Source organism: Sinocyclocheilus rhinocerous, unplaced genomic scaffold, assembly GCF_001515625.1.
Source record: "Sinocyclocheilus rhinocerous isolate Xijiao unplaced genomic scaffold, SAMN03320098_v1.1 scaffold1310, whole genome shotgun sequence".
In the NCBI taxonomy this organism is placed as follows: Eukaryota; Metazoa; Chordata; class Actinopteri; order Cypriniformes; family Cyprinidae; genus Sinocyclocheilus; species Sinocyclocheilus rhinocerous.
Genome location: NW_015635534.1, coordinates 232,843 through 245,466, shown reverse-complemented (window position 1 = coordinate 245,466; position 12,624 = coordinate 232,843). Strand labels below are relative to the sequence as shown.

General features: G+C 36.0%; 1 protein-coding gene across 1 annotated transcript; it reads right to left on the bottom strand.

Moving 5' to 3' along the window:
• Nucleotides 1-730: 730 nt before the first annotated feature.
• Nucleotides 731-2,646, bottom strand: LOC107747172 (CD209 antigen-like). The gene is made up of 5 exons (XM_016561610.1): nt 2,526-2,646; nt 1,885-2,265; nt 1,688-1,809; nt 1,496-1,605; nt 731-1,081 (listed from the first exon to the last, which is right to left on the bottom strand). Exons 1-5 carry the CDS (start codon nt 2,644-2,646, stop codon nt 946-948), a joined length of 870 nt encoding a protein of 289 aa, XP_016417096.1. The 3' UTR covers nt 731-945.
• Between the last annotated feature and the right edge of the window lie 9,978 nt (nt 2,647-12,624).

Below are 12,624 nucleotides of genomic sequence, written 5' to 3'. Positions count from 1 at the left end.
TTGAGGTGGGATACGGGTAAGGTTAGGGACAGGTTTGGTGGTATGGGTAGGTTTAAGGGTGGGTTAAGGTGTAAGGGATGGGTCAACAGTGTAATTATAAATGTAATTACAGAAATTAATTACAGATGTAATTACATGCAGGTATTTTTAAAATATAAGTACAATGTAAAAACATGTACACAATAAGTGCATTGTACCAAATTATTAATTTAAATGTAAGTACATAGTTGTTAAGGCCACTTAATATAAAGTGGGTCCATTTCATTTGATCTTTAACCACAGGGCTGGTTTGAGGCAAAATACCTTGTAGTTTTATTTATTTATTTTTTAATTATTATTCATAAATGTTCATAGCTGGAAACAATTTAAGTACTACCAAATTAGATATTTACATGTTTCAATCTTCTGCAGTATATTCAACAATAATATAATTATATCTTACTTGGTAGAAAAACACTTTAGCATCACTTCGTCCTGCTGGACTGGAGGAAACCTCTCCATAGAGCAATGCAAAGAAAAAAGCAGTTTACTATGGTAATTTACATTTTTATTCAAAGAAAAAGCAAATGAACGCAAAAGCAGATTTATAGACACTCAATATCAGAATAATATGGTGTTACAGCAATCTGAACACTTCTGTAGTTCACTGTGATTGTCACTTCAACACTTCAGACCGACAAACGAGACACATGATAACAGTAGAATACGATCATATTAATATAGAGCTGCTTGTGATGGAGCAAAACATGAACACATCAGAGGATTGGTGTTCCATCACCATAATTCACATCATAAGAAACAGGATATTTTATTTGTTTATTAAGAGAATAATGATCATCTCAATATCAGCTGGTCATTTTGTATATTTTGCAGAAATTTTGCAACCACAATAAGAATAATTCCATGAGATAATATAAGTAATACAAAAACAAGACAGGATGAACCTTATTTCTCACAAATCCCTCTTCTCCTCGCTGAACATGAGAGATCATTCCAGTTGTTCAGGGTGGAAGAAAAAGCCATCATTTCAACACAGTCCTCATTTCCATCTTCATCATTCGGCTCACCTTCAAACCAAAACCTGAACATGGATCAAATTTTAAATTATTCCGAATCCCAAATTTTCAGATATAACAACATCCCCAAAGTTCTCTCATTTAGGAACCAGGAAATAAGCAGATACCTTTATTTGTAACTAACAAATGGAAAAGTCACAAATAATTCATTATAAAATAGCCAACATTATTCATAGTACCACAAAAGTAAGTTAAAGTAGTAAAGTGAAAATGCAGAAAACTAAAACAGAGAAGATTCGTTTTCCAATACAATTTATTTATAGGATGTTCCTTTAATTGTGGCTGTTGCCATTATTGAGTTTTTAGAAAAGATGTCTTCAGCTGTTTTCTGAAGGTTGTGATGGACTCATTTTTATAATGAGAATACAAAAGACTAAACTAAATCAGCAGTGGTTTTCTGTGAGTGTTTTAGATCTTACCCCTGATTCAGTGGTGATTTATCCACCCATGTCAAATTGCCCTCGTTCGCTATGTCAGACAAACCAATCCATGCTCTCTCACTGAGTCTGACTAGTGAAGACATGAGCCTCTGTGTGTGAATAAAAACAGGAATACAGTAAGTGTGATTATTTTGTTCATTAACAGACATAAACTCACTCACACAAACTCACCTGCTTCTCTAAACTTTTGATAATGACCAAATCACCACCACGATCCCTGCAGTACTGCCTGCTGGCAGACCAGCTCATCGACTTTTTGGAAACGAACAAGCCATCTAGACTACACTGATTTCCTAATAGAAACACACTCAAAAGATAACGAAAACTCTGGGGGGAAAATACTTATACGAAAACAGATTGATACTAACCTCCTTTAGAAACGTTCTTCTTCAGTTCATCACTCAGAGTCGTGACTTCAAAATCCGGATTCCTCTGACCCAAAGAGTCAAAATCTCTCTGTAACTGGTCTTTCTCAGCAGTGAGATAATTGACTTTGGTCTCCAGCTCCAGTTTCTTCTGACTCAAAGAGCTGAAGTTGTTCTGCAGTTGGTGTTTTTCAGTCATTAGATCAGTGTAATTGTCCTGTAAGCTGTTGATGGTTTGATTGAACTCTTCAGCTGTGTTCTTGTAAGTCTTTATCAGGTCTCTCTCTGCTGTTATGGTGAAGTACAGCAGTATGATGAAGATCAGCAGAAGAACACAAATGAGCCCGAGACTTACTGTGATCAACACCAAACATCTACTTCCTCCTGACGAACACGACCAAAACACACAAATATCAGTTAATACACTTTGTTTCACTTCAGGCTTTTTAGATAATCTACCCTTGTCTTTAGACAACAGACATGCCTTTTTACGTTCTTTTATAATCACAATGATTGAGATACTTTGATATATCAGCATAATTATGTTATCGGCAAAATCCAGTTGAAAAAAAATAGACAAAAATATTATTTTGTTTCAAACATTACTAAAACTGTTTCTGCTTCAAATGAAACTTTCTACTTACTACACTGTAGAGCTTTTCCTTTAGCCTGGATGTAACTCAGTGTTCGAGGTCCAGTAGTGTCTTCATCACTTTCATAAATGGCCTCAAAATCCATATTTTGCTCCTGTGTCTTGCTGTACATCTTCACCAATGAGTTGTGATTTTCAGAATGATGACTCTTTTTTTATATATAGCCAAATATTGCTAAATTTACAAGGAAGTGATTTCATATGACTCTGGCCTTTAATAAGGATATAGACTTCCAGTTTGAAACTCTCCTCAGACCCAGCCACATGTACAGAATTACAAAACTATGTTAGCAAAAAATAAATAAAAAATGTTAGCAGCTACAAAATCCAACAAGAGGAATCTGTGACCACCCAAAAGACCACCCTAAGCAGGCCTAACTGGACCTTTATTTTTGATGACAATTAACTGAATGGGGATAATAATGGGCATAATAATAATTTACATTAATGTCTAGGAACAGAAGATGATTCTAGGTAATTGACAGATCTTTTCTTCCATATTGTGACCTACATCTGAGTTTAATGCATAACCAAAGAAATCTATGCTTTGGTTGTTCTTTGGTTGCGGATAATATATTAATAGGATTTTTTCTTCAGAAGAAAGTGACTTTGGTGTTATCTGATTGTATGGGGGTCTTGTTGAAGCATTACATGTTTGTGTGTTTTGAGCTTCTGTTGTGACCTAGTTTTGCCTGTGTATTGATGAGTTCATTGTTCCCACCTGTTGTGTGATTAATTATCCCAGCTAGGAATGTTATTGTTCTAAGAATGTTCCAGAAATATTATATGTTCTGGGAATGTTTTCAGCGGCAAGTTTTATTTTAGTTCCCACAATGTTCTGCTAAAAGGTAGGATAACATTCTCTAAAAACATTCTAAAAATGTTTATTGATAACGTTATTAGAATGTTTCCCCCTAACATTCTAATTAAGATTTAAGCGGGAAACTTTTCATTGGAAATTGGGTGTGGACTCAAATGTTGCTCAGATGTCAAATTTTGGCTGAAAGTAAAAACCCAACCTTTGCCAACTTCATTAAATAACTCCAAAAACAGTATTTCCAACTTCAGTTATTATAAACTAGAATGACTTTATTTCTGTCAGATGTGGATTTATTTGTTTTAGACTTAGTATTCTTATGTTAAAAATAAGACCATCAACACGAAGATTTGCTGAATTCACAGCACTTACAGAAACCCAACCAGCACAACCACGAAATACACTTCTCACAAATACATTCTATTAAAAGAATATCCTCCTCTTCTCTTATACTTTTCATGAATTTTCACTTCTACTTCTGCTTCTGCAGTTTACTCTTGAAACTATTGTGCTGCTGCGAGTGTTGTTGATTACTGAATTGCTTGTGACATTCCTCATTTAACTGGTAAATGGATGAAAACTTTGAGTAAACATTAGGTGTTCTGATCACTAAAAATCTTTTTTTCAGGTTCTGGGCTGAAGGTGAGCCGAATAACTATCGTGGTAAAAATGAGGACTGTATTGAATTGATTCCTTCAAAACACAGCCTGAACAACTGGAATGATCTCTCATGCTCTGATAAGAGAAAAGGGATTTCTGAGAAATTGGATCACTATTACCTGTCTTTAAATCACTGTCTGTCACTGGTTGGTCTGCAGTGTTGAGGTGACAATCACAGTAAACTGCAGAAGTCTAAAAGTGGCCCTGATTCTCCCAGTTATTCTGATGCTGAGTGTCTGTAAAATTGCTTTTGAATCGAATTGCTTTCTCTATGAATAAGATGGTCAGTAACCATTATTACCATAGTAAATGGCATCTTTGTTTTTATTTCATATTATTCTTGTGTATCTGCTTCATTGTCCTTGACTGACGTTTAATCAGTGTTATATTGTGAAGAGAGGCTGATAAAATTGAAAATGTTTCTCCTTCATCACTTTTCAGATCACTTTTCGTTTCCACGTCCCTGGTTTTACCTGCGCTTTTGTGCTTTGTGAGTTAGTGTTTATAGAATGCTGTTAGTGGACATCACAGTACATATGCGCTTAACAGCCGTGTATATATATATATATATATGGTGTATATTCAATATACACCAGACATTCAGAAGATGCTTTCCTGTTTACTGGCCAACACAACATCAACAAATTACATGCAATTACATACATGGCCCTGCTTTTATACACCTGCAGCTCTGCCCTTTTCAGGGTTGTGCTCATCGTCTTCTGTGTTCCGTTTGTATTTCCACAGCGAGAAGGTAAGGTTGTACGATTTTATGAATGAACCAGTGTTAAAGGGATCATCGGATGCCCATTTTCCACAAGTTGATATGATTCTTTAGGATCTTAATGAAAAGTCTACAACATACTTTGGTTAAAATTTCTCAATGGTAGTGTAAAAATCACCTCTGTTTTCACCAACCCATTTTATAGGATGTTTCTTTAAATGCTAATATGCTCCACTGAACCCGCCCCTCTCTTCCGTGGGGTGACGAGCCACAAAGCCACTAGAAGGCAATCCTGCAACCATTAGCCGAAAAAGCATAATGGCTAAAGCTAACGCTTCCGGTCTGGCAGTACATGGAAAAAGGAGACCAGAGGCTATTGTGTTTGAATGGATGTCAATGGAGGAGAGGCTTCACTACGCTGAATTAACAGCTTGTTAAAGGGATCATCGGATGCCCATTTTCCACAAGTTGATATGATTCTTTAGGATCTTAATGAAAAGTCTACAACATACTTTGGTTAAAATTTCTCAATGGTAGTGTAAAAATCACCTCTGTTTTCACCAACCCATTTTATAGGATGTTTCTTTAAATGCTAATATGCTCCACTGAACCCGCCCCTCTCTTCCGTGGGGTGACGAGCCACAAAGCCACTAGAAGGCAATCCTGCAACCATTAGCCGAAAAAGCATAATGGCTAAAGCTAACGCTTCCGGTCTGGCAGTACATGGAAAAAGGAGACCAGAGGCTATTGTGTTTGAATGGATGTCAATGGAGGAGAGGCTTCACTACGCTGAATTAACAGCTTTTTAGAGGAAACGGCTTATCATTTAATGAATCGACAGCCTATCTGCTAATCTTTAACATGTTTTACACTAAATTAAGCGTTAGCGTTAGTTCTGGCAGGTCACGTGAGTTAAGCTTGCATCAGCTGATTCTCAGCTGATCACATCTACCTATAGGAATACGACACCTATCGCGGCATTCCTATATAAGCTCTATTCAGTATTATTCAGCAGCTTTTCAGCTTGCTCAGGAGCAAATTAAGAATCGCTGCTCGCATTTAATGCTAACAATTATCTGGATAGGGCAACATGCTGTTGCCTAAACTTCGGGTATTGACCGTATGCTGTATTGCATTAAAGGGGCATGCTGCTCTTCTCAGCTGCATATTAAAGAAGAGCACCCCTTCGCTGCTTCTCTTCTTAAAGGGCATGCTGCCCCAGTCTATGCTATTTTGCAATTGTGATTTAGCAATAATAGGCGCCTAATAGTTAATTAAAGATGCGAGAAAGAGAAGTAGAAGCGAAGAGCAGTGTGAAAGTATAGAAGAAGCCCCAAATCAGGAAGTCCATACATTCTTATACTTTTCAATGAGATCAGATCAGGGAAGGGTAAGCCCCCTACAATTGTGCTTAGTCATGTTTAACCATCCATAGGGTATTATAAGGAGTTTATTAATCCTGCACATCTCTAAAACCCTAAGTCTGTAAAGCATACAAAAGCATTGTGGGTTTTAGCACATTTTAGACCCCCAGACGAGCTAGACAGTTAAGGTTTCCTGATATGTCTAGAACTAAAATAAACATACATCTTACATCACACAATCAATAATATACGTTGAGAGTACATGATTGATAAATATATAAATGTGTAAATAATAGATGAAGAAATAAGTAAAAAGTAGCACCCAAAAGTCATAAAGATAACTTCATAAGGCAATTCATAATACATGATATCTGTATGAATGTGACAATTATAATAATATATAATTATAATAACCTGAAAATATTTAATTTTCCAAATCACCACCACATATCATGTATCTTGTGAATCTGCTGTTTTCCCCCTTCATGTTTGGTGTCGTTCTAAAGGTCTCTGTGAGATTGGTGAAATGTTCTCAATTTCACAGCAGTCACTTATACTATGAGATACAATTATGTATAAAATAACATAGGTTTTATAGACAATTGGACCAGTTTTTGGGGTAGACCTGACCTGTTGAAAAGAGATGGTGTTCATCCCTCCTGGGGTGGTGCCACTCTTCTCTCTAGAAACATGGCACATAGTCTTAAAGTTTGCACTTGACTAACTGGGGCCCAGGTCAGGAAGCAGACAGACTGGCTAAACCGACCATCTGCTAGCTGCCTCACGTCACAGAAATTAGTTAATTCTCAGCACATACAGACCCTTTCACCTAGAGAAACCTGGCTAAAACCAGATGATTACATTATTTTAAACGAGTCTAACCCCACAAGTTTACTGTTATAAACATGAGCCACGTTCAAAAGGTAAAGGGGGAGGTGTTACTACAATTTATAACAATATTTTCAGTATTTCTCAGAGGGTGGCTTCAAGTATAACTCGTTTGAAGTAATGGTGCTTCATATAACATTATCCAGAGAAACAAGTGTTAATGATACATTCCCTGTGATGTTTGTACTGGCTACTGTATACAGAATTTATTAAAGAATTTGCTGATTTTCTATCCGAGTTAGTGCTGGCTGCAGATAAATTTTTAAATGTTGGTGATTTTAATATCCATGTTGATAATGAAAAAGATTTTGAACTCTATTGGGGTTAGACAACACATGTCAGGACCTACTCATTGTCCAAATCATACTCTAGATTTAATACTGTCACATGGAATTGATGTTGATGGTGTTGAAATTAAACGGTAAGTTACCATTAAGAGATCATGTGTGAACAGGATCTTTTCAAAAATCCCAGTAAATTTGTTCTGGCAATTATATCGTTCTTATAGACATGACATGATTACTCTGAGCTGTTTACAAAGCTCAGCTGCTTTTTAATTAGTTTTTCTATGTAAGTATGCGCTAGATGGATATCTTTGAACATTGCGCCTCGCAGTTTTTTCAACATGTCGCACTTCTCCACTCATCAGGGCTGCGACTCTGCAATTGGATACTATTATGCGCATCTCGTGTTTATAAAATTGTTTTTCATACCAATTTGAAAAACTAACGGAATGCATAGTCGATATAAAAAACTGGATGACGAGAAATTTCTTACTGCTAAATTCTGAAAAAACAAGAGGTGTTAATTATCGGACCTAAAACCTCCGCATGTAATAACCTAGAACACTGTCTAAGACCCGATGGCTGCTCTGTCAATTCTTCGTCATCAGTCACCTAGGTGTGCTATTTGATAGCAATTTTTCCTTTGAAAGCCACGTTTCTAGCATTTGTAAAACTGCATTTTTCCATCTAAAAAATATATCTAAATTACGACCTATGCTCTCGATGTCAAATGCAGAAACGTTAATTCATACATTCATGGCCTCAAGGTTAGATTATTGTAATGCTTTATTGGGTGATTGTTCTGCATGCTTAATAAACAAACTCCAGCTGGTCCAAAATGCAGCAGCTAGAGTTCTTACTAGAACCAGGAAGTATGACCATATCAGTCCATTTCTGTCAACACTGCACTGGCTCCACATTAAACATTGTATAGATTTTAAAATCTTGCTTATTACTTATAAAGCCCTGAGTGGTTTAGCACCTCATTATTTGAACAAGCTCTTATTGCATTATAGTCCTCCACCAGATGAGTCCTCTGCACAATGTGACTTTGCTGCAGCCTGGAATTGAACAGCTGGTTTCGTCTGGCCAGAGGAGAACTGGCTCCCCAACTGAGCCTGGTTTCCCCCAAGGTTTTTTCTCCATTCTGTCGATGGAGTTTTGGTTCCTTGCCGCTGTCGCCTTTTGCTTAGTTGAGGTCACTTAATATCCAGTGATATCGTCGACTATATATGGGTAATTCCACGAAATCGGTGCCTTTTTCACTTGGAAAAATTAAAACAAAATAAGTTTATCAACATTTTTTTAATATCCTTGAAATGAAGACACCTTATAATGACAAGAACTTGTATTGTTCCATCTCAGGCTATGTAATTTATTATTTTATGACTATTTTTCTACCTCATGTTTTGGTATTTTTGTCAACCCTGTTACCGACACAAGCGTTACTAGACACTATAGTTTATTTAGAACTATGTGATAGTTTTAGTCCCTGTTTCACTGGGATTGTTTCAATTTTTGGATTTTTTAAAAATATTTTTAAATTTGTCATTCAGATGACCAAGAACATCCTAATTTTGGAGGGTGCTCACATGTTACAAAAGAGATATTAAAAAAAGGGCTTTGTCCAAAATTAAATAAAGTTACAATGGAAAAATCCTGGAAGGCTGTATCAAATATAATTTTTACAATTTTTATTAAATTAATGACAGTAACAGGATTGACGTAATAGTCACAGGACTGACCAGAGTAACAGGGATGAGAGGACACACATTCTTCAGCACACTGCACATATTTGTTTACATAATACTGTACAGTTTTACAATTTTAAATGGCATTATATTGTTTTTCACTTACTTGGCATAGTTGTATGACAATAGTAAACAGTCAATTTTTCAGTTTAAGTCAGTTAATTGTTGATTTAGCACATTACATTTCTAGGAGATCTAATATTTTAAGGGTGTTGTAATTAGATAATGTGTCCATCTGTTTGTCTGTGTCCCCTCAGAACTTAAAATATACTGATCTGTTTCAGTTATTAGGCAAAGAAAATGATCAGATCTTTCTGTGATCATCTGAAACCAGACCAAGATCTTGACTTTCTTGAACATTGCAAGACTGGGGTGAAGGTCTGCAGTCACCTTGCTGCTCTTGTTTGTAATTGAATTTACATGGATACATTATTGACAATGAGTTATGGACAAAAATAGTTTTGAGACTGATCATCCTATCCGGTCATTAACAAAAATAGTAAAAGTAGCAATACCAATAATACTAACTAAAATGCAACTCATGCTCGTTTGCCACTGAGTGATATAGGCATTAGCTCAATAAAACTGCAAGGGTGAACTTTAAACATTGCATTTTACACAGACAATCTTTAAAAACAGAGTGACACCTAATCTATGTCATCCCTGTTATCCACATGTCAAAACCTGTTACCCTGAAAAGTAACAGGTTGACACAGGTTTGAGAGACCAAGATCTTGACTTTCTTGAACATTGCAAGACTGGGGTGAAGGTCTGCAGTCACCTTGCTGCTCTTGTTTGTAATTGAATTTACATGGATACATTATTGACAATGAGTTATGGACAAAAATAGTTTTGAGACTGATCATCCTATCCGGTCATTAACAAAAATAGTAAAAGTAGCAATACCAATAATACTAACTAAAATGCAACTCATGCTCGTTTGCCACTGAATGATATAGGCATTCGCTCAATAAAACTGCAAGGGTGAACTTTAAACATTGCATTTTACACAGACATCTTTAAAAACAGAGTGACACCTAATCTATGTCATCCCTGTTATCCACATGTCAAAACCTGTTACCCTGAAAAGTAACAGGTTGACAGTAACAGGTTTGAGTAGTTTGGTTTTGATTAGTCAAGTTCACAAAACCACATATTGTACACTTTGAAAGGATTTTACTTTGATTATACTAAATGTAAGAAATAATAGTTTACATTTACATTTTAAAAATGGTAACAGGATTGACATTGCATGATGTCCCCCCTCAGTCAAGCCTCATAAATCATCAAAAATAGAACATTATAGAGGAGTGAGAGAAACATGCTAATGTTTTAAGTATTGGAATCCTGGTTGAGAGATGATGTAACCTCCTAGTAGTGATGTCACTTGAATGTACATTATTTTACAAGGTTTTTTTTTTTTTGATGAGGATAAAGCTTGTGTTATACTTTCCGCGTGCACGAGTCCGCTAGGGTCCGCTATGGTATGCGTGACATAAAAATCGTCATCGTAGAGTGTGCGCGGAGCCTGCGTGCCTCCCATTTTTTGTGACCGCGCGGTCAGTAGGCTACAAAAGCACCAACTGCGCACGCGCAGGCTGTGTGAATAAACCCATTGCTACTCGAACCTGTACAATCCGTCAATAAAACAAGATAAAGACAGCCAGATGTGCAATAACTCTGGGAAATTGTTTGTTCACTATGGCGGCAATTCTATGCCATTAATAACCGAGCGCACCACTGATGCTGGCGCGCGCGGTAAATCACTTCCGCGAGAGGAAAACAGATTTACACGTGAGGAAGCTCATTTCAAACCCTTGCGCATCTGTGACGTCCTCTGTGCGCAATACAAGCCCTCGCGCGCGCATGATCATTCCCCACATCCTCGCGCTCAATCTTCCCTCACCTGCTCGCTAGTTCACATGTTTGTTTACTGTTCAAGCCAATCTACTGCGCATGTATGGAACATGTCCGCGGAGCGGACCATCAGCGTATGCTTTCGGTAGTATAAATACAAGTAGTCCGCGTCCGCGCTGTCCGTGTACGCGTCCGGATTGCTCATGCAGAGAGTATAACACAGGCTTAACAGGGCTGACATGAAATCAGGGAACACCAATACAATGATTTATATTTTATAGAAAAAATGGATATTTATGGCAAAAACATTGCTTAACAATGAGACTGTGTTTAGAACAATATGCAAATATGGTTTTTATATCATTTTGTCTTCATTTTGCAAATTAAAAGTCCTGCTGAAAAAGAAAAATCATAGTGAGGGACAGGCCAAAAACCTTACCCTTACCAGCATAAATGCTATTTAAATTGCTTAAAATAATATTTAATTGACTTTTTATGTAATATTAATAAAAGCATACATAGTATTGTTATTTTTTTTAAACTGCACGTTTATTTGTTGTTATATTAAATCTATGTTTGATTATTCCTTCGGGACCCAAAAGGCACCGATTTCGTGGAATGACCCATATATAGTCTATATAAACTATCCTATAGGCAGGCTCTCAACTAATTAGTGTTTTTCATAACTGAATGTGAAAAAGAAGAAATTTTCAAAAAAATTAAGCGTACATTTAAAAATATATTATGTAATTTGCATTAGTTTAAATTCTAAAATATTTAAACTCATTTTTCTTTCTTTTGCTTTCTTCCTTTAAACTGCCGAAGACAGCTCTTTTAAAAACCACAACCATAAATATATTTTACTAAAGAAAAGTATTCTCGATTTCACATTTCTGCACTTTCACTTCTGCTATAGCTTCTGATTAACTCATCTTTGTGGTACTGACAGGGGTGTTTTTCCTCCAAGAACTCAAGGGAGAAGTCAGCACTCTAAAAAATGCTGGGTTGTTTCAACCCAATTTTGGGTCAAATATGGACTAACCCAACTTTTGGGTTAAAAATGTAATCAAAAAATTTAACCCAACTGTTGGGTTAGTCCATATTTGACCCAAAGTTGGGTTGAAGCAACCCAGCATTTTTTAGAGTGAGTGTCTCAGAAAACAGATGAGAAAAAAAACCCCCACTAAAATAAAACAATGCAAATATTAGGCCTACAAATGTTACAAATCATAAATAAACCACATCTGATGTGTTGTATACATATATGCCAGCGTACCATTGCGTTACATATGCAAATATAGTCTCAAATACAGCAACTTCATTGGCTGCTGAATGTGTTGTTGCATTAAGGCAGAAAAACAGTGCGTACTGATATGGTCAAATTTCACACATTCTGTTTAAAGACTTTTGGCCTTTGTTCCTGATCTGAGAGTAAGTTGACTCGTAAAAGAAAAGCTGAACATCAGTTAAGAAATTAAATACACCTTATATTTGTTACTCCGTTCTATAATAATTCTTTTGAAATAAATGCAAAAATGCTTAAAAAGCAAAAAACTGGATGAGAAATATACATTACTTCGTTACAATAAATAGAACAATAATTACATTGTAATTATAAAAATAAAAAATAGAATTATATTGGTTGTTGTTATTGTTTTCGTGATAGTGTAAGTATTATTTATTTAATCTGAAAAAGGTTAATATTAAGTATAACTGGAACATGAATTCATGTAAAAAAAAAAAAAA